At 40.3% G+C, this 26,739-nt stretch overlaps 1 protein-coding gene across 4 annotated transcripts in view; it reads right to left on the reverse strand.

The window, feature by feature from the left end:
* Positions 1-26,739, reverse strand: part of MCTP2 (multiple C2 and transmembrane domain containing 2) — a 136,283-nt gene that overhangs the window by 101,269 nt on the left and 8,275 nt on the right. The window contains exons 3-7 of one of the 4 annotated variants that reach the window (XM_042804137.1): positions 26,339-26,434; positions 23,618-23,833; positions 6,199-6,302; positions 4,856-5,392; positions 100-162 (exon numbers count right to left, since the gene is read on the reverse strand). In XM_042804137.1, coding sequence (XP_042660071.1) covers positions 100-162; positions 4,856-5,329 — 537 coding nt within the window. In that variant the 5' untranslated portion in view covers positions 5,330-5,392; positions 6,199-6,302; positions 23,618-23,833; positions 26,339-26,434. Of the gene's footprint in view, positions 1-99; positions 163-4,855; positions 5,393-6,198; positions 6,303-10,482; positions 10,701-18,256; positions 18,393-22,981; positions 23,059-23,617; positions 23,834-26,338; positions 26,435-26,739 lie in introns of those variants that run through there. The other 3 variants (XM_042804138.1, XM_042804139.1, XM_042804140.1) reach the window with 3 other exon arrangements.

Here is a 26,739-nt window from a genome sequence, read left to right on the forward strand (position 1 = left end):
TGTGCTGGCATTTTAAATTTGTAAGAAGCAAAGAACCAAAACCTACAATAAATTGTGCTTCTGATCAACTTTCAAATTCTTTAAAATGAAAGGACTTACCATCTGATCATCAAAAATATGAGATGATATGGAAGAGTCTAAATCCATTTCTCCACTTGGGTACTATAGAAAGATACAATGAATTAGGCAACAGTAATATAGGGGTCAAGAAGATACTCCTAGTATCAGTCAAGAAAGTACTCATGTGTAACCAGTGAAATTCTTTTACTTCTGCTTATAGAACCTTCCCCTCCATAATTTAAATAGACATTTCTTTTTCCTGTTTTACAGTAACTGCATTTATTCTCTTGAGTTTAATTTAAAAAATAGGTGCCTTCTTCCAGCTATTGGAACAAATTCTTCTCTTCCCCAGTAGAGACCTGTGCTGTCAGTGCCAAAGGTCCTTACTACAAACCTTCCTGATGCCTGAAGGTTATTACATCTGGTGACTTAGCATTGAAATCCTGATCCCTATTCCTGAGCAGAATTTCATTTGCTCAATCTCCATGTGTCCTTCCTAAATGACATAAAAAATGCCAGAAGTGGTGGTGGCGGCAGCAGCAATATCCTGGGGTTAGAGAGCCAGCTGCTTTCTCACTTGACTACAATTTCTCCTTCATCACTCAAAAGGCAAGGTCCAGGAAAAGTTTTGTTTGTTTGTTCGTTTGTTTAAAAAATAAAAAAGCCCGGGGAAAAGTTAGAAATAAATAGTTAAAGGGAAAGGGGAAAAAAGATGTTGGTCAGGTACTTCTTACCACTTTCTGCAGTAACTGGAAGATCCAGAGGATCTTTATTTAGTGCTGGGCCTAGGAGAGCAGGTCAAATGTTTCTTCCTAAATACTGACTCATCTAAAAACTTGAGGCTATGGTGGCATGGTGCCTAGACTGTCTGGATGCACAGAAGGGATCCTCTGGTCAATACACCTATTTTGACTGCTAGAACAGTCTATGATCATCATTTTAGCGGAATAGGACCTACGTGCCTGGGCAACTGTTTTGGTCTAATGCAAGGCAAATCACAGCCCATTCAAATACAAAGATTTATGCTAAGAATAACCTCAGTCTACAGAAATGCACACAAGGTGGAATTTGATCCTCATGTGAAAATGTTATGTATAGTGTGGTAACATCCAAATCTCTCAGATGAGAGTTGCATTGTGTGGAGCACTATACAAACATGAAAAAAAGAATCAGCTCCTGCACCAAAGATCATAAATCTTAGAGATACTGATAGGCTGAAGTAAATATAAATACGCTTTTGTGTAATTCTTCTCCTCCTTCTCCCCCCAAATACATATATTACATATCATGAAGTACAGTAATCCAGCATTGCAAGTAAAATTTCACTTACATGACAGACGAAATTTAACATTATGGTTCCCACAATAATCGTAACTTGGATACCTTGCAAAAACACATTAAAAGTAGAAAAATTATCATCATAAAGAGCAGCAGAAGAGTTTTCTCGCACAACAGAGCTGAGTTACAGCTGCTAGGGGAACCCTAACTTTGAATTTCTTGACTAGTATGCATAAAATCTCACTTGTGTGCATTAAACCTAGTATTTCTTGTAGTCTCTGGCTTCACAGGAATCTTCCTCAGGCACCATCATTGGCACTGATAATAGTTTCTCTTTATAGCTTGTTTTACGTGGCATAAATAAAGAATCAAAGAACTGTATTGAAATTACAATATTAAAAAACTACCCTCTCTGATAGTTTGATGTTATTTATAATTAAAAAATTACCCTCAAAGATATTTTTTGCCTTTATTCTGATTTTTGTTTACTTGCATTATATTGACAGATTTTGAATAAAAATTATAATTTTAATTTAGAAAAGCCTGTTTTTTCATTTTTTTCTCCATATAATGTAAATTGATATTAGTCTAGATAACTAACTGCAATGAAATCACTGAATATAGATGAGAGCCTCACTCAAAACATCATCCTGAACTCTTGATTTTTATCTAACTACAGTCATGTTTCTGAGCTTTAATGTGTAAACAAATGTGGCCACATCCACCAAGAAGGTCACAGTCCCAAATGTATCTGTGTAAAAACTAATCAAACAAGAGTGTGTGTATAGATATATATAGATATAAATCAATAAAGTGTTCCTCCTGACAAGATTTACAGCTTCTCTCTCTCGTTTTCTGCAGAATGATTCAAAACACAAGGGCACCGAGTACATCGGCAGCAGGACGAGGCTTTGGGTTGGCTGCCAGTGACTCACTGCACGGTGTTAGTAAGAAGACGAAGAAGTGGCGCAATGACGTGTGACCACGGACAAAACCCAACTGGGAAAAGGAGCATTAACGGTGCCCTTTGCAACCTGAATCAATCGAGGAGGGGTTCAATGCAACTTCAGTTGCTTCTTCACTCTTCCAATTTGCCTAGCCGGGCTGCAGCAGAGAACAGATAAAGTGAATCTCTTAGCAAATGGAAATACGGTACCCGTGGCAAGAGCCTTTACCGAAGATGGTGAGCTCCAAGCACTGACAGCTCTGTACTGAGAGTTTAGATGGGTGTAAAAACCACAAGCCCACACTGAGCTCAGGAACGAGGCTCGGAAAGTATCTCATAACACTGGGTGACCGAAGATAACCAGGAAATGAGTAGGTGGCATGTCACAAGCAATTTTTGGGGAAAAAAAGCTCAACCTACATTTTTCTTTTTTTTTTTTTTTTCAGTTTGTTTTGTTCCAAGGATCTGCCTTCCTTCTGATTTACCACATTGAGCAGCAAATGATGCTCTCAAAAGAGCAATGAAAACTACTGTCATGCTCCTCACAACAATCCCACCCAGTATTAGGAGACCAACAACCCCTGCAATAAACTGTTCCCATTTGAGACACACTGGGTACGAACTTTGTAGCTGTTCAGTGAAGTGCAAGAAAAGCCAGATAGAGGTTTTTCACCAAATTCAACTTAAACATAATTAAATTTGTTCAATATTTCTTATCTACTTCTACTTTCCTTTGCTACACTGTCTCTTATGTATTCTTTAGAAAAAAATCTTTCTGCATTTAAAAGCTGTAATTAGAGACAGATTACAGGAAGGAAGGTAGCACATTCACATAGTGAGATGATTTTCCATAAAAGTAAATACTAAATGATTTACACACACAAGCACGTACACAAATACACACTTTGGGAAAGATATAAATGCTCCAGAGAATAAGCCCGACTCAGACTGCACTTCTGGAGGAAACTTGACTTGAAGTTAAGCTATTCTATCATAATACAGGTACCTTCTCCCCCCCTAAAGCACTTAGTTTGCCCGAAGTCAAAGCAGGATTTAAGATTAACTTTGGTGCTGCTGTGGTAAATTTTAGGTTAGAGTTTCTGGTCTACAGCAGCAGGAAAGAACTGCTGCTATCATTAAAACAACCTGGGAAAACTCCTAAAATAATGACATGTTCATAATGTCCGATCTAGCATATACTGAGTTACTACAATTTTTAAGTAAAGTTTAAGCACCGAAACAAAGTGATATAGTATTTCAGCTATTTTTTCTTATGCAGACCTCTGAATAATGGTTCACTCCAGTAAGTTGAAGCCAACTTGTTAACAGTTCATCAACACTAAACTGGAAGTGATGGTCAGTAACTACCAGTATGACACACTTTACATCACAACAGACTAGGAGCTAACACTGATTTGCTAAGAATACACAGACCTTTGAAGTGCAGAACAAGCAGTTCTATATTAGAAAAGACCACTTTCCCCATAGCAGCACTAACCATAATTTTGAACATGCAGTTAAAAAATGTTAATTAACCTGTGAAATCACCACTCCCAAAGGAGGACTTTAAACCAAAACGTCTGTTTCCCATTTTTGCATCTTGGATGACTAAGCAAAGCAGCTGCAATAACTGCAACAACTAGGTAATGGAAAAAAAAGGCCTCAAAACAAAGTTCAAAATCTATCCTTTCCAATGAAAGCTCGACAGGAGGAGACACACTCCCACAAAACCAAAGTAACCCAAATTTTGCCTAAAATGTTTAATGCAGCCACAGTCTTCACCTGCTGTCTATAGTATAAAGCCATCGTGCAACTCCACTTTGCTCGGGCCAGGCAGGAATTACTGTTCCATGCCAGATTTGAAGCACATTGGTCTCTGATCTTCCTACATTATATCTACCCACAGAAATACTGACCACAGAGGCGGGGGTAAGGGAAGAAGGAGGAAAAGAGGGGGAATACGGTGAAAACACTTTGGTTTTGCACCTCCTCTAAATAATCACAATGCAAGCCCAAAGGACAGCCCTGAGCACGGTGCTACATGTTCAGTGTTCCCCACACGTGCTTGTTTTGGTTAATTCCAAGTACAGGCAGAGTTCACCTCACTCACCCGTCATCTTTCACCTCTTGCCTTCAGCTGGGTCTTGAGTGGGCAGATGGTAAATTGATTCTGCTATATAGCAATCCTGGTAAGCTGTATTAACTAGAAAGGGTAGCTATGACATGCACCAGCAGCACATTTCAGCGCTCAGAGGGCTGCAACTTTTGACTTAAGCAAGCTATTCCAACCAATCTGAAAAATCTGAAGTATCATAACCTTGTCAGAATAAAAAAAAAAAAAAAAAAAAAATGGAGCAGGATTATTTTGCATCTCCAGGCTGACAGAAAGGATATTTGAATTAGTCTCCAGTAATTTGTATATCATGTATGGTTTATGCTTATTTTTATCCGCCCCATTCATTCCTTGAATAAAGCCCCCCCTCCTCCATCCCTTTATAACCTAGACAATTAAGGAGAAGCACAACAAGCCCGAGGCGGCCACTGAGCCTGGCTGATGCCCGAGGCACCTACCTCTGCCCCCTCGTCCGTCAGAGCGGCACTCAGGCGGGCGCTCTGCAGCAGCTCAAAGAGGTCGGCGCTGGATTCCCTCCTCCCCTCGGACACGGGGATGCCCGCGACTTGCGCGTCCAGGTGGGTGACTGTCACCTCCGTGCGCGTTGCCGGTTGCGACACCCATGAGCGGTCCTCTCCCCCTGGCCTCACGGAAGCGCTTCTGCTTTTCAGAGACACCACAGACCTGGAGAAGCTTTGGGGGGAGCAGTTTGACAACACCTGAGTACTTGAATAAGTCATTTCTTCTTCCGTAAGCGTCTCCACGTCCAGCATGTCAGGCACCGACACACTGAGGCGCCGGTCCAAGGAATGGACCTTCCTCTCCACCATTTTGCTAGACCTCTTCTTTGTCTTCTTCACGCTTAGGTTCTGCAGGAACGGTCTAGTTTTCTGCTTCAGGGATCCCCAGACGGATGGTTTATCCAAGTCCATTGCTGCAAGGGGAATCTCAGCAACGCCTCCTGCACAAAACGGCTTCAGCGATTCCCAGGGTGACTGAAAGAAACATAGGAAGAAGGCAAATCAATCACGAAACTGAACAGCCGCTGAAGATTATGATTCATGTTGTCTCATCTTGAAACTTTCAGTCATTTTTCTGAACAGTTAAAACAAAGCATGCCGCATTAGTAAGTGCTTCCAAATACAATCTGGTGGGTAGGCTTGATTATTTAGGAGGAAACCAGCAGGAACAAGTATTTAAACCTACACTAAAATGCAATGTCTGCCCACTACTTTATGATTGCTAAGAGGAGACATTCTATTTCTTCTCTGCCAAGTCCTGATTTGTGCAAATTTGAGATTTATCCAATTTGAAACTGTTTCTCTATGAAACTTACTGAAGGGCGTTAAAATGTGATAATGCTAGCACATGAAAAATGCTGGCAAAGCTGGCACCATAAATTCTGATGATATTTCTACAGCTTATGTAGGGATTTTTGACTATTTCCTAGGCTACATGGATTCTTACATGACATGTTAATGGACAAGCACAATACGAAAGACAGCTCCACAAACTAAGTGGCTGAGGCTGAAGAGGACACATTGAACATGGGAAATCCCAGCCAAGATGCCCAAAATCTCTGTTATGTTAACCCACTGCCAGTGAAAGTTGCCATTGCAGAATTAATTTTCCTCAAAATTAAGGCAATTGAGAGAAAATAAGGATAAAAATAGAGAGATGGATAGATCACTTACAGATTTTGAAAATTTTCTGCTGGACTCTTGTCTTTGAGTTGATTCATACTAAGCATTTATACAGTAGGAAGGGACAAGAAGAAAAGAGCCAAAACAAAATCACCTACTGTATCTGCATCATAAGGGAGCAGTCGAATGGACACATCTGTGCACAGGAATATCCTCACGGACAGCGTCTTTCGTGGTTAACAGCTGAGCAACCATCCTTATTCTGTGAAGCAGAGTCAAATCATCATCAAAACTCATTGAGAAAAAAGCTGATGAAACCAGCAGATTTACTACTTTACAGTCCTGAAGACATGCACAGAGAGGTTACAGTATATACCTATGGCCTTAGAAACATATACCCGTTAACTACATGACTGATGCTTCCAAAACTCACAGCATATTCACATTCTAACAATTGCATAAGTTGACCAAAAATTACTTATCCCACTGTTTTCCTGATCACTAGCAAAAACGCCAGAACAGGCAATAGAAATACAACCGTTGGATGATTCCAGATAGAGAAATCATTGTCTGCTTTCAAGGAAATCCACTCTTACGTTCATTAATTTGAATGAAGCTGTATAGCCAGTTACTTATTAGCTTATTTAAATAATTTTATGACTAAGCCCACCCTATTTGCAAAGTGTTCACGCATCTACAAAAAATGCTCTAGCTGTACTACTACATAACTAAAGCTGCAAGATCCTCCCCCCATTTATATTGGTATATAAATTATTAATATCAGCATCATTATATTCCATGCAAAAAATAAGCTTTAATGGCATTACATGCATTTACAAGCAGTAACAAACTTTGCCCAAATAGGAAGGTGTGTTAGTATAGACATATCAGCTTAACACAGTATTTTCATCTCCATCTCCAGAAGTTAGCCCCAGTATCAAAGTACACATGGGCAAACAGAAATTATTTTTTCCCTCACAGCAGCACTGAAAAGCAAACCAATATACAAGCCTCACAGTGAGAGATTTGAGGCACAAAAAGGCATGGCAGGGTGTTTTCTCACTGAATTCAGAGCGAAGTGCAAGATGATCAGATTTACAGGGGGAGGAGAAAATAAATAAATGCCAACCCTAACACATTGGACTGGAGATGCAGGGATGCCCATGTTGGAGCAGCACCTGATGCCCTGTGCAAGCTCAGAGGTGTGGCTGAATTTGCTCTCCTCAGCTGATAGCTTTCATTTAGGCTCTTCCCTCTTTAAATAAAATCTTAACAAGGCAGCCGCGGGCCTCCTTGGTAGTGTTACATTACATTCCAATAACAGACACGATTAGGCTAAACACATTTTCACAAAAGATTATGAAATGCACTGATGGGACTCATTTAAACAACTCATCTATTGCCAGTGCTCTCTGCTTTGCTCGCCTAACACGCACAGAAACCTGCTGGAGTAAAGACATTGTAAATAAAGGCAGAACGCAGCTCAACATCCACTTCCCAAGGCTCTTACTGCTTCCTATTCCCTTCCTGTTATTCTCCACCCCTCTCATTTTGATGACCCACTGCTGCTGTTTTGATTTTGTTTGCTTTGAGATTTTGTTTCCTAGCAGCAGACTTGTTCCTGTAGGTTTTTCCAGTTACTTTCCCCAAATTGAGTGTTTTTTCCAGTTACATTCCTTCAGTTGTTGAATAGAAATGCCCATTCAGCAAGGATGGTCCAGGGACCATACTGTATCTGAAACCCACTTGAATTTATGTCAGAATGAGCAAAGTCTTCCTCAAGCCAGGCAGAATCACAGTGAAAGGGGGAAAAAAAAAAAGGTGAAAAAATGGGGGAAAGTTTCTGGGGTTTGGTCAAGACAGCAGGGATGGCTCCAGCTGCCTGCCATCTAGCAGCTCCTATTCCAGCTCCCATGCTGGGGGGCAAGTCGATGGTGATATTTGCTACATAGGGAGCACCAGATTGCCTGAACTGAGGTCACAGAAGAAACAAACCCATTCCTGGATTGCTAAGGAGTATGGCCATACTACTCTGCCTCTGAACCTTTACACCCACACTCCTGCTGCAGCTATAGCTTTTCTTTTAAAATTACTGTATTTACAAACAAATTAATCCAAATGATGGCTATAATACACAAATAAAAACAAATACACAATCTCTTCTAGTCTGAGAAAAGGGTAAACGCAGCCTCTGAAGGGCAAATACACTCTGATATCAGCCATTTTCTGGCACTTTTTTCACTTCCCCAGTTCAAGTAGAAAAAAAACACATCACCACCATGACCAGAAATCTGCTTCCCAGAGAGGTCACTGGAAGATCAGGGATGGGACCACCCTCCCTCCCCAGCACGGTGCTGGAGCCAGGCGTGCCAGGCTTTCCTGGGGTGCCCCCCAGCCTCACCAGCACATATTCACATACACAACTGTTCGTTCTTCCTACATTAACTTTTCTCTGCTTTTCTTTTCCATGCTGAGGAACATCAATAGAAACACATAATTTTAAAGACAGAGAAATCCTCCCTTGCTTTCAAAAAGTGTGTTCTTGATACCACCACGTTGTTTACATACTCCTTATCCTCCACAGGCCAGAGGTTTCCCTCTTCCTTCCACAGCCTCAGAAGTTTGGTGCCAACCACATCGCCAGATATTCCCTAAGCAACCACAGGGAAAAGTGTACTTTGCCAAATTCTTTATTCTTCACCTGCATCAATGGCACATTGTAACAAAAATCTGCAAACAATAATCATTCAAGGAGAAACATTTCCTGTTATCAATTTTCACTTTGTTGTGTTTTAGTTTAATTGAATGGCTCCTTGTTCTTATGTAATAAAAAAAAAAATATATCTTTTTAGCCTATCTTCTTCTGCCTTCTCTTCAATATGCTACTAAATTTCAAATGTTCAGAAAAATCCATAGGGTTTAATCTCTTCCTTCAGGGAGACCACTTTTGATTGCACCTGTCATTTTTATTATATCCTTTTCTTTTGCTGTCTCCTCTTTTAGGGCCAATAGGGGCAAGGAGGAAAGGATTAGTGACAGAAAAGTTGGTCACAGCTCACCACCTGACTAATATAACAAATATTTCTAGCATTTTATCCTCCCTTAAGTATCTTCTAATTATGGTCCTTGGGCTTATTTCTTTTTAATGTGCTTTTGTTTCTCTCGCTATAACACTCCCTGCATACACCCACAAACTGTTATCATATTTAGAGCTAAATGATTTTTTTAGATGTTCTAACAGGTGGCTATAAGAGATATTTCAAATGCCATTGAAAGCCTAGAGAAATCATTCTGCAATTCTACTTCACTTACTGTCTTGTCAGGAAGCCAGAAAAGCCACAAGTGAGAAATACTGCAAGACACTCTGAAAACATTGTACAAGTGTTGAATATAACTAAACTGACAAACAAAACCAAATTGATTTACATATTGGAAATTATGGAATACATTGTCTTTCTCCACTGAGTAACCATTCCCTGCACACGCAGAAGTGCACGATGCTCACTGATGCACCCTGAAACGCTCCTCTCTAACACTTTTAAGAAGCATCCTCAAAGTCAGCAAGAACATAAAAAATTCAGCTGACCACACCACCATCACTATTACAACTTTCATAAATCTAGTAGTCACTGTACCCAATTTGCTTAGCCAGTTAAGGTGAAAACTTTGGGTCAGTTTGCATGCCTCTGTCCTTGTAAGGCCTGATTCAGTCAGTATGGTTTCAGCTACAACTAAGTGCTACTCAACATTTAAACCCATCGTAGCTGAAAATACTGGCATGCATTAGAAGCTGTTAGGAAGGTGTTCCTCACTTGCATGCATCTTAACGTAAGTTCAAACTGTAAGGAACTAATGAAACTCCCTCACTCTAAAAGCTCTATTGTTTCTGGACGTCCTGGCATAAAATATTCACCTCAATCCCTGCCTGCCTGGCACAGATTTGCTGGTTTAAAACCTAACACAGGAGACATTGTACCAGTTACAAGCAAAGGTAACTACACTTCTGCTATGCAGCATAGTAACTGGCTATAGAAAGTAATAATAAGAGTATAACCCCTTTAGATTTGTAATTTCTGAATTCAGGGCGCTGAGAAATGAGGCTGACATCGAGGAGATAAGGGAATGGGGGGGATGAGACTAAAATTCTTGGTTTTCCCATTATTGTGTCTAGAAAACAGTCAATTATGAATCGTTACTAAGAGTGGAATTACTTTAGAAAGAAACCTACACTTCCTTCTTTGCAATGGCTTATTTCAATACCTTATCTGGAAATGAAGTAGGTTTGTTATAAACATCAACAGCCACAGATATAAGAGAATATCATCCAAATAAAGCAACACTTTGTTCAGAGTTACCAGTTTCTCCTGGAGCATTTCAAACCCAACATCAGTTACAGTCACATATCATATTTAAAACATTTAAAATAAAAGGGATTATCTTACCAGGGGCAGGATGTCCCTTGGATTATTATCACCTTCAAGCATTCCGCTTCCTTTGCAGAAAAAAAAAAAAAAAAATCCAAAAGAAAAGGCTAGGTGGGCCTGAGGCCATTCTTCTCCAGGTATGATCACAGAAGCTAACAAGGGACACTGAATTAGATACATACATCACAATATTGAGAAACTGAGACAGCCTTTTCTTCCTGCAGCTGTGTCTTAGCATATGCTAAATACCTGAACTTAAATTTGACAAGGCACCAGAAAAAGTCTAATCTCAATCTGACTCTGCACAGGCTAATTACCCTGGGGAAATCAGTGTTAGAATTATTTTTAGCACTAACAAGCATCAGTGGGAGCGCACTGCTGAAGTGTAGCTAACATCTTCATTGCACAGGCGACTTGCTGCTAAAGCAGGGTCATGTCTTGGCCAGCTTCCAAATCTTACCACTGCAGTTGAGTTTAAGCTTCCCTGTAGGGCTTCAAATAGTGCCAGTCTGTTGATGCAGATCCTGCTCTTCTATTGCTCTGTTGTTACAGAATCATTTGCAAAGCATAGTGGGATGCTAAAGTTAAATATACAATAAAAATTTGACCTGTTGCTGCCAACCAAATTAGTACAAGTGCTTCATAAAAGACAATTTTATACACTTCAATGCTTGAATGGAAATGAGATGACCAAAAGAAACCAGCCTTACTTTATTGATATAAATGGGAAGAAATCTACAGTCCTTGTAAAAAAGCAGAAATACTATCTAGGGTAAATACAAAGCTTAAGAAAATCTTGTTTATTATATGCAGATAATACAGGCATCTTAAGTAAGACTTGGGGGGTGGGGGAGTGTTTTGGTTTGGGTTGGTTGGGGTTTTTTTTTCATTTTCTTTTTTTTTTTTTTTATTTGAGATCCCTGGGTTTTTAGGCTTTGGCTGTTAGATCCCATGCTTGGCTTTTCATTTTTTAATTGGCTCAAATGTGATGAGCTCCATCTTTCAAACACATGAAATGAGCACACATCTTCCTCCACTTATCACACAAGAGAGAAACAGGGATGCTCTAACTCCTTAGAGACTCTTTGCACAATCTGGAGAGCTTTTTTCTCAACATTTATGAGCAGACAGTAACTATGAGAAGTAACAGAACGACCAGCTGCTACAAGCATCTTAAAATATCATCTGATAGTGAAAGTTGCTGGGAAAAAAAACTTGCACCTGCCTCCATCTTATAAAAAGTATTGCTTTCAGTTTGTTTCTGTCTATTCTAAAACAGAAGAAAAATGAGTATGTATGGGAGAAATGAAGGAGGATGTGTTTGGGTGTATTTTTACAAAAATATTTCACAAGTTCCTTCCACTCTTTCATCTTCTTTCAAAATACTGTAGCTTGTAATTATACCTGTGCAAGCCAGAAGGCCCCTTCAATCTTTTCAATCAAATTCACGGGACTGTACCAAGCTGGTACAACCAAATATGATCTCCACAGTGCAATGACACCTCCCGAGCATCAGACCTCTCCGGCGACACCTATGCACGAAGATCTGCTTCCTGCAGCCCTGAACCACGGAGGATGATGTACATGTCAAACCAGACTCTAAGAAAGGTCCTGGAGGGACAGACCCTGCCCTTGGAAGGCACTGTGCCATGTGCTGAGATCATGCCAGCAATCGGGATATCTCTTTACCAGTGACTATATCTGTTTTATAATTTGTCTCATTGTTCCCAATCACGTCGGGTGATCCCTGGGAAAGGTGGTACCTAGAGCAGGGCACCTCCAGGAGGAAGAGGGAAAACTGATGAGCAGCAAGGGGAAGGAGAGATGTAGGTACAAGCAGAGTAAGAGTGAGATAAGGAAAGCTCTAAATAGAAAAATAAGAGGTTTATCAGGGCTCACATGAGGAGCAACACAAGATCAGGAGAGAGGCAGGGACCCACGTGTTGCAGGAGCTGGTGCCCGTCTGGAGGAGCTCCTGTGGGAATGCAGCCCTGCAGGCTCCTTCCTCCTCACTCCCTCCTTCAAGCCCTTGTTCATCTCTCTCATAACAAAAGGTATATTTTTATAACAAGAGGTGCACAGAAATAGATTATCCCTTTTCACAACTCCCAGGGAAAACAAACCTAGGAAGGAAATTGGAGACTCATTTCCACTGGGGGCCAAATCAGCCAGTGCCTTTTACTAGCACTTAAGTCACATATTTAAATAAAAGAAATTTGTGTTTATATGCAAATTACTTGTGCATGTGCCAGCATTGCTCCCTAAATAACTATTACTGTCACACGACTTATGAAAACTCAGTGACTATAGAGGAAAGATCTATTAAAAGCTCTGCACGATTCTTTAACAACAATTTACCAAAGTGGCCTAAACAGAACACTTCTGATCTGTAGAAATGGCCTGATGCTAACTTGAATAGGACAAAAGTCTGTGCTAAGCAGGATGTTAGAGTTTGCCCTCTTTTCTTCCTTACCACAGCGTGTTCCTCTTCCCAACAGCAACGTGGCACATGCCAGGGCCAGAGCTTATGGTGAAAGTTGGGTACGTAGGAGAATTGAGATTACTTTGAATCTGTATTGACCTCTGTGATTAAATGTCCTTTCACATTTAACATCTCTACATGGTTTGGGTGTATCTGTAGATAAAATGACCCAGTTTTTTTACAGTCTCTTAATTCACAAAGGCAGGAGGCAGAAGGCAATTGCCCCTAAAGAAAGAGAGATTGGTGTGTTGTAGTGTATCACTGAATAAGGAAATTGCACCAGTAATAGCCCTCATTTTCTGCAAGAACCACAAGTCTAACAGAAAAATCACTGCACTTAGATTGCCACCGAGAAAGCTGAAAGGGAGACTGAAACACCCACATACAAATAAAGCTCTTAGGAAGTTCTTGGTGAAGCCAACCGTTTGAGGGTTTCAGTGCCATGTCCTGCACTGTCACACGATCATCAGTACAACTAACTTGTACCTAGTTATCAGCACAGAGACTGACAATGGATGGAGACCACAGCCACAAATTAAATGGCCTGGGAGAAGCACAGGGGTGTTTAAATGAAGAATAAAACAAATATTTAGCATTCAAAGCAGTCATCAGATCCTCAGCCTCAGAAGGCACTTATTCATAGTCACAATTAATCTGTTAATCTCTTAATCTGTTAATCACAATTAATCTGACCTCCAGGCTATAATTGGTAAACAAGTGTTTATAAGGGGGGAGACAAATGCCCCTCTTTGTCACTGGTGTGTTTTCCTAGGGAAGTATTGCTGGAAGACACATGGTATTTCTTAGATTTCCAAGAAATCAGCTGTGAGTCTGCAGAACTATTGCCCGCTTATACCCATGTTACAAACACAACAATTTAGTCACAAAGCTCCCTCTTTTTTTTTTTTTTTTTTTCCAAAATACATGAACGTTTTAGTGGGCTTCACAGATTCTCAGTTACTCCAAAACTGAGTTACAAAGGGTCCTGAGAAAAGACACTCAGAAAAATACTGAGGCAGGAGCAGGTAATGACTTGGGAACAACTCCTGAAGATACAGAGCTCTGAAAGCCATGTTTTTGTATTGGCCAAATGACAATAAAGACATGGTATACCTGCTATAGAAAGGGGGAAGGCAATTTTAGGAGAAATTTTAACAATTAGCAACAAACTATGCTTTTACAGATGACTGTAGACCATAGGTGATTTGGCTAATTTCATAAAGTTAAGCAACAAGACACCTAGTCTGACAAAAAACAATGTAGAAAAGAGATACATACAAATGAATCACTAATGCCAAGAAAACTTCTCTTGCTTAAGCCTGACTTCTGAGTAAACCTTGCAATAGCACACAGAAAAGCAAATTCATCAATATAGCTTTTTCCTGGACTAAAGGAGCTTCATTCTCCTTATTCATAGCTGTGATTCTGGTGAATAAATTTCATCCTGGACAATAATTTAGTACTTTAAATACGAAGAAGCCAATGCATGCAACTAAAACCAGCCACATTGCTTCCCTGAAGTCAAGCCAGTAAAATGTTCAGTACACAAATAGCAGCATAAACCTAATGCCTCCTTTAAACTTTTTTTTTTTTCCCAAAACTGTAGAGACTAAATGCCAGCACGCATCTCTATGTCAGTCATTTCTCACAGAAGAGAATCAGCTTTGAGATTTATCTTTCCATACACCATTTGAATTTTTAGCCTCCTGGCACTAGAAATATTCACCTTGTCTCCAGGTTCTGTTACAGCATTACTTTCACATTCAGAAGATCAGATAAAGTTGATAAATATAACTCATGTTCATTGGCAATTACACTTTGGCACTTCACAAGTCTTAACACTAGGGTTTCGGTTTGCCAAATATGAAGTCCCTAAATACTGACATCATTATCAATAAAAACATGAACTATGTTTCCAGTAACTATTTTAAGTTTGAATAAAAGGGTCAAAAATTAAAATACAAGAATTTGCTACCACTCCATGCAGGGATGAATATTAATTTACCAGTTCAGGATTTTGCCTGCAGAAGTTCAGAGAACCTCAAGTCTATAGTAAAGCCTGATTTTGTTCATTCTGTGTCATTCCTGGAAGTGATTTAATCAGAGAAGCTCCCCAAAACAGAAATACTGACGTTGCTGAGTTAGGATGATGCCTCTTTTACTTGCACTCGATAAAGTAATTTAAAATTCACTCTCAGTTCTTCTGAGATACTAGGTTTGTATGACAAACCTGCTCTGTAGCTTTAATTTTGTACATATTTGTCCCCACTGTAGTTATAGGCAGCTTTTATCTATGAATTAGGCTCAATGGCATTCCACTGGCATGCTGCTCACTTGATCTGATGTCATGGACAGTTTTCTTCAGTGCTTTCTGTTTCTAACCCAGAATTTTCCAAGATATTCTGTCCTCTATGGGCCCCAGTAAGGGTTTCTTTGATATATTACACTACTCTGACTGCATGCCCTGTCAGTGACTCTCAAAAATTGGGTCCTGGGAACATGGACCTTTGATCTCACCCAGTACACCCATCATCATGTTGCACAGAACCAGTTGTTGAAGCCACTGTCCCAAAGTTGGGGCTAACATGGGTATCACACAGCAGTTCTCGATCCCAGTGCCTGCCTCACCTCTGCATCTTCAGCACAACATATCACTCATCCATACCTCTCTTAAACGCGTTTTGGGGGAAGAGGGAAGAAGGAAACACTTCACACTGCGGAACGCTGTTACGGCCCAGTGATTCATGGCAGAACAAGTGTGCATCTTTAAAAGCATTATTCATACCCGCAGTACACCATCAAATGACAAGATGATTACCTTATCTGGTGGCATGAGACACCCAAACCTCAACATAAAAGCATTTTAAATAGAATTCAAGAGATGCTCCATTTAGAGCCCGAGTTTGCTGGATTTTATTCCACTTCAGTTGCATCAGACTGAAGAACACATATCCTAGATCCAAATAGAAGGCTCCTGGCATGCTACATCCCAGTGGCAGACCCATGAAGACATTAACTTCTGTCTAAATAATACTTTTAATGTGAAAAACTGGAGCCGCATCACACAGTTCTTAAACACTTCGGTCCTGATTCATCTGGGGTAAATTTGCCATAGGCAGGGTGGGGTAAAATTTGCTAAACCTTAAATACCTTCCCTTAAGCATATCTACAGCTCCTCCCCCACGCTGCCCAACCGCACTGGCTGCTCTTTTGTACACTGTTACCACACTGGGGTTTTTTGCTTTTAATTCTTCTTTCAGGCATACATAGCTCCAGGCAGGGTAGTTTAGAACAGGTCCAACTGACCACGCTTGTCATTATCATGCCCCATTCACATATTCTCAAACTAGGTTTTAAGTGAGTAAGTTATGACCACTTCACCCATAATTAATAAACAAAAAGCAGAGTTTACTAATCATGGATGTTTAGTTCTGGTGAACACTAACTAAAAGGCATTTTAATTCAGCTATCATAGTTATACAACCTCATATTCATGGAATAAAACCACTCTGAGCTCAAAACCAAAACTTTTGCAACACATACTAATAAAAACCTCTCAAGATGTAGTAATGTTTAAGGGATATAGGAGCTGCCCACACATTCTAGTTACCTGTGTCTAGCAGATACGGACAAGTGACTAATTTGACAAGTGACCTGAAACACAAACTGACCACAGTGTCAGCTAAAGAAATAAGGAGGTTTTCTGGTTCAAACAACTTTTGCACATAAGTAGATGAATGCTTCATCTTCTTCAGCTTTCATTTGCTTAGTATGAAAGGCTGGAGAGATTTTTTGCTACATGTTTCTATGAGGCATTCAAAGTTGTTTGGTGGATGTTAGGAACCAGAAACCTTCGTGAACCAGAGGAAACAGGTTGCATCTTCCACTAAACCAGTCCAAAATTATAGTTTTACAAAGTTAAACATAATTCAACCACTTACACATTTAATTAATAAAATAAAATAAAATAAAATAAAATAAAATAAAATAAAATAAAATAAAATAAAATCACACCCCAACCACAGAGGTACTATCACAGTTACCACTATCTGAATTTGGGAAGGGAGCGTATCTTCTAAAATAACTGCAGGCAAACCCAAATAGCAGGACTTCTACAATATCCACTAGAATATATAACTGGAATTAGAAGTTTACATTCAAAAAGAAAAACAAGACAAAAAAAATTGTTTCCAAGTACAAGAAGCCAGGAACTAGGCCTGCTATTGAATGAGCATTCATGATTTGCCATTTGGTTTTGCAGATGTTTCCCATGAGGGAAGACAGCAAAAAACACTCCACTTGAAACCCAGGGAAGCAGTGATAGGGAGCTGACTTATGTTACTTCATTTGGATATTTTTATTTGAAATTGCCAAAAACATCAGGTTCAATAGGATTTTACTTTAAAGGGAACTGGTATCCAATAAAATTGCAAACTCCATAATCCCTTCTCACTTAAACCCAAATGATCCAGGCTTTTAAAATAAAATTCACAGCCATGATTATATGAGCTAACAGTCTGCCCTATCCTCACTGACAGCTCCAGGTCATCATCATCACCTCCACATCAATAGCAACAAAGACAAATGTCTGCTCAAATAAATTAGTATAGCCATCTCATTTCCATTTATTTCCATTAAGAGATTATCAAACAATACAGATTATATACCCTGTCCATGCTAGAACTTACTTCTAGAGCAGGATTTATCTATTTTGGAGCAAAGAATGAAAGCACACACTCAAAAATCCTGAAAAGACAACAGAGCTGCTTCTGCATCTTAACTTATGGTGTTACACAAAGCTGGAAATCTTTTATTTCCAAATTAGCTTTTATCTCTGATCTTAAAGCAAAGCTATACAATTCCAAGAATTTCAGAAACAATGAAGTCTGCCCAAACCTAAGGTTTCCAGTAAAAGCAAAATTTATTTTGCAGACTACAAATGTAGTTTCTTAGGAGTGGGCAACAGGAAGAATTTTCAAGGGTACAAGTACTTCCCATAAAGGAAGGATATGAATAAGCTATCCCTTTTCTCTTTCCCCATCCCAAAAGGCCAACAAAACAAAACAAAGATCTCAAAAACCTACGTTACTATTTTCCTTGTATTTTAGCAAGTTGTTTTTGTGGGAAAGTGAAAACAAGCTAGCGAAGGAGCATCTGTGTAAATACATATGAAACAGGCACCCGCCACGGCAGGCAGAAAAGTGACCCTCCGGGTCATTTAGCTCCAGCTCTCACCACACACAAACCAAGAAACCAGAAGCAAGCATCCAAGCTAACTAGTTTTAATTAGGAACCACCAGAAAGCATTACCAAGAGGCTCTCCTGTAAGACCAAAGGTGGTCACACTACGTATCCTATCTATCCACCGAAGGGTCCTCTCCGGTGGCAGAGGGGGCTGGACACCTGCTTGACCAAACTGGGAACCTTCCAACTCCACAAGCAGCCTTGAAGGCTCCCAGCTCAGGGGTCTCTTACGTAGACAGGCAGCAGCCAAATTCTACAGGAAAGCACAGACACACGCAGTTTGTCTCACCATCAGCCCTGATGCAGGGTTTAGCAGGAGGCAGTGTAAGCATCCAAAAAAAAAAAAAAAAAAGTCAAAAAAAGACCTAAAGATCAACAGACTGCTTATGTGAAGATAACCAAAAAATAAGCCTCCTTAAAAAAAAAGGAATCAACATTTCAGAACGTAGAAATCAAAACCGAAATAATAACATCCTCCAGATTTTCACACAAAAATCTATTATTTCATGAGTGATAAAACAATGAAGCGTTGTACCAATAGTGTAGCCTTACAAAATGTCAGATCAATCTGCGCTCTTAGAATACGGTTACAAATAGCCAGTTAGTCAAAACTTAGGGAAACACAGCACTGAGCACTCTATTTACTGCAGGTTTCTCCCCGAGTATGAAAATTGAAGATACATCTAACATTCATCTGCTTGGAACTGTTTTGAACGAATCAGTAGTGAGCTGAAAAAAATCCATCCAAATTTTCATCACATATAGCATGGAGTGCATCACTCTAAATATCGATTTAGCACAATAAGATGCCTCTAACTCTGATCAAAAGCAGATGCTCAGGGAAAGAATATAAGGTCAGGAAATTATATAGTGATTCTGCCTGCAAAATAATCCCCTGGTTTCCAGGAATCTGTAACTTAGGGGCTGTTTCAACTAGAAATTGTATCTGAATCTTTGTGATTAACAGTCATAGCATACTTTTTCTCTATTAATTTGCCAACATCTTTTAAAATTCATTCATATCTTAAGCAATAGGAAGATACTGCAGTAATGAGTTCCATAGATAAGTTATGCTTATGTGAAAGAGTATCTCCTTTTATTGAAAAGTATCTTTTAAAAGAATAATTGAATTTTGCTCCTTTATTCTCAACTCTCTAAAATCTTGAGTTATGTAAACTTATGAGTAATCATTCTCTTTTTATTCTGTATCACTCAAATTTTGCCCACTGCTGCTTTATTCTCCCTAATGAACCCTCTTAATTGAAAAGTACAGATCAGCAAGGGGCCTGGTTAGTGTTATATCGTGCAAACATCTTAACTGACACACACAACAGACTCACAAAATATCTTTTTTTTTTTCCTGAGGTAATTGATTTGTCTGAATTTAAAATGCAGTGCAAAACAATGAAAGTCCAAAACCTTTCTAGGAATGTTTCAAGGAAAATTAATAAACTTCTTATTTTCCACAGTTTTATCATTAGGTGTAACTAAGCAATTACTTTAAGTTGCAAGGATAGGTTGAAGGACTTAAAATTTGCCTGATTGGTTGTGCAGCTTTTTGAAATGACTGCATTTTTTGATAAATAAGAGAATTAGTAATTCCAAAATACTTTTAAAAGTTTCTAGTAAGAGCCTCCTTTATATCAATAGAGAGCAGCTACATGATGAGTTAGTGCAAATAAAGGTACATGCGTGCAGGTATTTACCCCAGCACTGCAGGTGCCGAAAGCCAAGTTTGCTTTAGGAAGTGGCATCCTCAGAGTAGACAGGCAGACTGCACATCCATAGTGCCTTACTACTCACATGATACCCAAAATCCAGGGAAGATGGGGCACATCTGAGAAACAAAGTCTCCATTAATAAGACTTCCTTATTACCAATCCCTAAATTGGACCAAAACCATCTGCCCACACAGCAATCACCCCACTCTGTGGCAATGCTGGTAGACCTGTAGGTTACACCCAAACTAGTTTCTTCGAGCGAGAAATTGCCAAGCATATAACAAGGTGATCAATCATTTGATAAAACACGGGAGACTTGGCCCAGTTTCTCTTCGTTCTCTGTCTTCATCAGGACCCTCACACAGAAGGCAATGGGGAGTTAATCCTTATGTGGAATACAGAAAGAAACCCCTGCTATTGAGATACACAAATTACGTAAATATAATTATCCCCTCTGCTTCCGTAACTTGATTTTATAGCATCAACAGCATCAAAAATACAGGTGCACTCAGGTAGAGCTGTTATGCTGATACTCAGTTTGAAATGAGAGTTCGAGGCGCTCATGCTTCTGACAGCCTCAGGATCCTGCAAAGACCAATTTAGTCTTGAGAAACAGCCCCCCAGACCCAGGGAACACTTAACTGCTAAACTTTAGTAGGAATAGATTGAGGAAAAACATTCCTTTTGCTTATAAACAAGCTTCTATGCAAGTGTGTTATCTAATAAATAGAACTGGAAGTAAAATGGGAATGTGGGAAGGGTGCCAACGTAAATCCTCCAAACCTGAGGAAATCAGGAACAATTTTCCACTCAAGGATGGAAGCAGTGCAGAGGAAACGCAGAGCATATTTAGCATGCTTTGCTCTCCTCTGCTAAGGTAAAGCATCCTTCTCTCCCACACCAGCGGGCTGCTGCCGGGCTGAGGGTCCCCAACGAGAATGGAGATGATGAGACCCTGTCTCTCTGTGCTGTGGGAGACTGAAATTCAAAGCCCCATGCTAGAATTAGTTCAAGGCACAGGAATGAGTGACCAAAATGGATAAAACCTGAGATTCTTGTAACAAAGAGCCCAAGCTGTTACACGTATCCTGCATGACTTTCACGGCTGCTGGTGGAGGCCTCATGGCAACCTTCAGCTATCAGTAAGAAATTAATTTTAGAGATTAGATGGGCAAATCAACACAATGTAGACTAAAGCAGCAGAAGCAGATAATATTGTCCAGAAATCTCAGTGGGAGGAACCGAGAAGCTTCTGGAGTAAAATTTATCCCCTGACTCAAGCCCACCCCAACCACATACACAGCCTGACCCCAACTTCATCACAGGCAGCCCCAAAACCCAGTGAACTTCAACATTCAAAACGTAACCACTATTCTCCTCAGAAGCATTTCTTGGCTGAGCAGGTACATTTTGAATAATTATCTGTTCAGGTAAGAGGAATTTCATCAGTGCAGTTAGTTGTAAAGCAGCTGCTTACATTACTAAATGCAAAAGCCACTGGGGAAAAAACAAAACAAAACAAACTTGCAGTGAAGTTGAGGCAGTTATGGTAGTAATTACCTGGAATGACATGATAAGCAACACTTCTAGCACTCTGTTACAGTTATATGCACTGGCCAAAGAGGGGATGATTACAGGAACACATGTGCTGTTTAGAGACCCACCTTCCACTGACTGCCAACAACCCTCCTCATGCCCTTTGTTCTTAACTGACACCTTAAATACACACATCTACAAACTCTTCTGTAGATTAATATAATCAAAGTAAAATGTTTCTTAACAGCACAAAATTTACAATTCCTGTGAGAAAAAAATGAGACGTGCCAAAACTGTTTAATAAAATGAAAATTTCCCCTGCACTTTCCTCAAACCATTCTTCCCACAGCCATTGCAAAATGAAACTACACATACTGAATCCATCTTCAGACTACATCATGTGAAAGTATTTGCTTTACAATAAGCAATTTTATGATGGTATTAAACAGTAGCAAGAAATCAAACAAATAAGATTATTACTCAAATACACTCATTCATCCTGACAGCCTAATCTACCCGCTCAACAGCATCATCTTCTGAGAATGAATAAAAATCACTACAAAATACACAAGTTCTACAGCTTAATCGTGGGAAATTGATATAAAAATAACCAGGCAAGAATTTACATTTTTTTAATGCGATGTAGTAATTCAGCTTCCAGAGTGCTTTGAGCAACTGACTGATATAAAACTAAGGGTACCAACTGGTTTCTTGCCAGTTATCATATTTGTGCTATTCTAGCATCACTGAAAAGCTATGCTGTTTCTCATTACAAGCACGTGAACAGATTTTAAAGAACTATACCTTACAGCTTAAACTTCCCTCAAAGGTACACTTAAAGCAACTTTGCTACATTGATGTACTTGTGTGAACATTTTGCTTTGTTGTTTGCTTTTGTTCTAGGGATTGTTTTATTATTAAGTGGCTTATTTCTTTAACTAAAGTCAATAACTGATAAACTCAATTTCAGTAAACAATTACACATAGGGATGAATCAGTTCAGTGAAAGTTGGCTGGGAAAGGAGAGGATTTCTCCAGCTTAATTATCCCATACAGATTAAAAAAAAAAAAAAAAAAAGACAGATATTCACACAAGGTCCAAGTATCTCGTGCAGCATCACTAAAGCAATACACAGCGAAGCAAAACGTGGAGTAACCTCGACCCTCCCACTACAAAGTTACTTCTGGATACCGGGGAAAGTACGAACGGCAGCAATTTGGCTGTCACAGCACAGGCAAAATCCGCCAAGTCTCGAGGAAGAAGAAAATAAAAGTAAAAAATAGTAATAGAAAGTAATCCCATAACCTTCCCCCTCCCTCAACTTCTACCACCAGCTGAGTTTTTCTTTTAAAGCGAATTCGCTCCGTAACTAACGCGGGGGCACGACAGGACGCGCTAAGCACCGCGGCAGGCAGCACCGGGAAACAGCACAGCCGCAGCCCCCCGCCAGCGAGGAGGAGGAGGAGGAGGAGGAGGAGGAAGAGGAGGGGATCCCCCCGCGGGGACGTGGAGCGTGGGGCTCCGCGGGGTTACCTGTCCGCCGGTGGCCCCGCAGCCGCGCATTCTCCGCCGCACTCGCTCAGCGACCGCGGGCGCGGGGCGGCCACGTGCCGCCGTCGCCCCGCCCCCCGCCCCGCCCCCCCGAAACCTCCCGGCTTTACCCCAACCCACCCCCCCCGCGCCAGCATCCTCCTCCGGACCATCTCCCCGGGGCACCCCACACTTTGGAGCATCCCCCTCTCCTGGACCACTTCCCTCCGAGCATCCCCAGCCCGCTCCCCCCCCCCCCCCGACATTTCTTTCCCCTTCCCCGCCCCCCACACTCTTTCCCCCAGGGCACCCCCTCCCAAATCCAAACCCCCCCGGGGTTTTGACCCAAAGGCCCGGGGGCAGAGGAGAGGGTGGTGGCAGAGGGCAGGGGGGCTGGCAGCCCTCCCCTGGAGAGCCCTGGGTGAGGGTGGAGCTAGAAAGGAAACTACGTGAATGACCACAGGCAAAGGGAAATAAAAAATCAACAGCAGCACTGCCACGTAAGGAGTTTTCTTGGCTCCATCTCCTAAAGCTTTTTCTTGGCTGCATCTCTAGGTGCCTGACAAGGGAGCCAAGTACCACAGCTGTGCGTTTCGGGCAAGGAAACTGAGGCAGGATCAGGTAAAATGACTGGCTTACCTGGCATGTCTGCAGCTGAAACAAGGTCCCACATGTGTTTCTTCATGAGTTTGCTGCAGCATGGAAAAGCAAATGCTACTCAGAAGCCCATTTAACACCAGCTTAGTTTTTTCTGATGCACCCTGGGTCTCACACTCCACCAGACACCTTCCTGGAGATCTCACACACGTCACACCTCTCGCCTCTGATGTTTAACCTCCGGTGAGTGTGGTATCACTACATGAGGTGCAGAGCAATAAGGGGGAGAAAAAAAAAAAAAAAAAAAACTTAGTGATGAAATTTATTTACATTCCATGCCTATCATTCTGATCAACAGAAATTGCACGTTACCTAAGAGCATGGCTGACGTAGTGACACCTCATATCATCTGCTGAAACTTGGTGATGCAATCATGTTATGCCATTGCAAAACAGAAATTGTCATACACGTGTGGTAAAGGTTTGTCATAGTGCGAGGAATCATTCCACTAACTATTGAATCAAAACATGGGGAAAATATTATGAAGCCATTACTCCAATTCTTTCAACCAAATCTGAAGAGGGGGAAGTCACACATATGCACAGTCCCGCATGGATCCACAAGATCAGGAGCAAGAAGCTAAACATCAGTAATAATATTGCTTCAACATGTGAGCAATTTTACAGGATCAGGGGAAAAAAAAAAAAAAAAAAAAAAGGCAAAGCTTTATTTTGCCTCCTGTCTTAGAGATCATGTTTGAATGGCCAGGTCCTAATATGCAGCAACTTCTAAAGTTCATATAGTGTTCAGAAGTTTTGCTAAATGCTGAGCAGGTCAGTTTTACTCAGCTCATGCAATCCAAAATTTAAGGGGAAGTTGGCTGAGAACAGAAAACTGAACAACGACCTAAACTGAAAACAGAGAAGAATGAATACTTGTACCACTAATATTTTTGTCATCCTTTCATCTAAACTGAGAAAGGTATCAGATTCAGATAATTTCAGATAATTAGGTAAGTTTCAAACAAGAACCGCATAGTCTTTAAAATACTTTTCTGTTAGTTCTATGATCACACAAAATGTGTATCAAAAATAGTTGTGTGTGTTTTGTCAAAGACTAAAGCCAAGAGAAAAACCTGTAAACATGCCCAAGGGCAATCTAATAAAGAAGGCTGCTGAATTTTGAAGTAGCAGAAAAATGTAGAATATGTGTGCATGTCTGCCAAAATAAATTGTAACAGTGCTCCTTGGATGTGACAGGAGGAAGACAGAGATACAAAAATTAAATTCTTATACCCAGTGTCCACCAAAATGAGAAGAACTTGCCATGAGTTAGTGGCAATAAAAAGATAAATCCATTAACTATTACAAGACTACACAAATATGGACTCTTAAAAAGATTAGCTTGGGAATTTTTTTTCTCTTGGGCATCCTATGGCTGTATTATGTTTAGAGTCAATATTAAGGTATCTTTGGTGATAACTGCTGCAGCTGCCTTGGAACGTGCCAGTTATCAGGTCTATGTGTGGCCTTTGTGCTTTATCCCATCAGGACCATGTCACTGCTTATATTTGTCCTTCAACAGCACGTATGCAACAGGTGGGAAACCAGTATGTGTTCACAGCATGCTGTGTTGTTAAAATAGTCGAATGATGGGACTAGAGTAAAAAGATTATTAAGGAAGTGACAACAGAGCTGAAAAAAAACCCTTTTTCTAGAACAGTATTGTTCACAGAAAACATGCCACTACAAAGAGATACTCAGTGAGAAGTCATATCTGGTTTCTAGTTCTTGTAAAGGCTGGTGGATGTGGTGACTCATTATTACTCTTCAGCCCCTGTAGATGCTTTCCCCGTCTGATCTATTCATGGGCCTCTTTCCTCTACTTGATATAGTCATAAGTAATCTAAAACTTTTTTTTCTAGAATGCCCAATTACAGCAAATAGACAAGAAATTAAAACTATTGAGAACTTGTCCCATCTTTATCTTATACTTGAAACAATATACCTATTTCCTAGTATTTATGTTAACTCTATATCTTTATCAAATGCTAATGCTTATTTTACTTATTCCAAAAAAATATCACTGATATTGTGTGCTATGGTCAGACCTCCAATTTGATGGCTTATTTGAGATATTTCTCAGCTAACTAAACGTTCCCTGATGTGTGCTGACTTTTTTCAGAAGTGAGAGTGCACCTCACACTTTCTGAAGGGGAGTTGCAAAGAAAGTCCTCACCACATGAATGAAAGGGAAGTAATGGGAGAAATCAGCCCAAATTTGGTGAGAGCTCCTGTGAGGACAGTGGTGGGATGCTATCTGAGGTCACAGCGCCCTGAATGTTAAAGGTCTTTGCTACTTCACTGCTGACCAAGAAAGGAAAGAGAAGACAATACTGGGCAAATCCTCTGGGGAATAACTACATCACTGGCAGTCTGAGGGGAAGAAAGGAGGGGACGTGATACTTTGGAAATATCACCAAAATCCTAGTGCAGCCAGCAAAATATCGATGTAAAACTCAAGGGGAGCCAATGTGACGGTATCTTCTGAATGTATCCAATGCACTCTGAAGCCATCAAGAGCCAAGATATTCATTATTATAAGATTAACTGATTAAATTGTAGGACTTAGAGACAAACACTAATTAAATCCCACTGTAAATCACACCATCAGGAAACAAATGCACAGCTAAAAACACAGCAAACAAAAACATCTCAACATCCGAAATGTAAGTGTGTATATCTAAACAAGATTCCTTATTACCTTTACAAGAATACTCAAGGATCCACTGTACACCTTCCCTTTCAGGCACACAAATGTTTTTCCTCTAAATTTTATTAAGGATGGCATTATCAATTCCTTTGAGGGAAGAAAAGAGAAAAATATATAATTGAGAACAACAGTTGGCATTTTCAAATCCTACTCATCTTTGGTGTGCATGTCTCGTTTTCCCACAAGGAAAAGAAAAGGTCTCTTCTCAACAAAGAAAAAATTCAACTTTTCTCCTTGGCCATGATTTTTCTCCCCAGCAGTGACTGCTGAAATAAAAAAATGATGCTTTTAGCTGTATTCCTAATGACAGGCTCAGCTGCAACCCTTTAGAGATGTTTCCTGTTCCCAGCAGCACATCTGCAGGGTTATGAGGAAGAAACTTGAGGGTACAG

The sequence above is a fragment of the Tyto alba genome, unplaced genomic scaffold, assembly GCF_018691265.1.
Source record: "Tyto alba isolate M040663 unplaced genomic scaffold, T.alba_DEE_v4.0 Super-Scaffold_41, whole genome shotgun sequence".
NCBI lineage: Eukaryota > Metazoa > Chordata > Aves > Strigiformes > Tytonidae > Tyto > Tyto alba.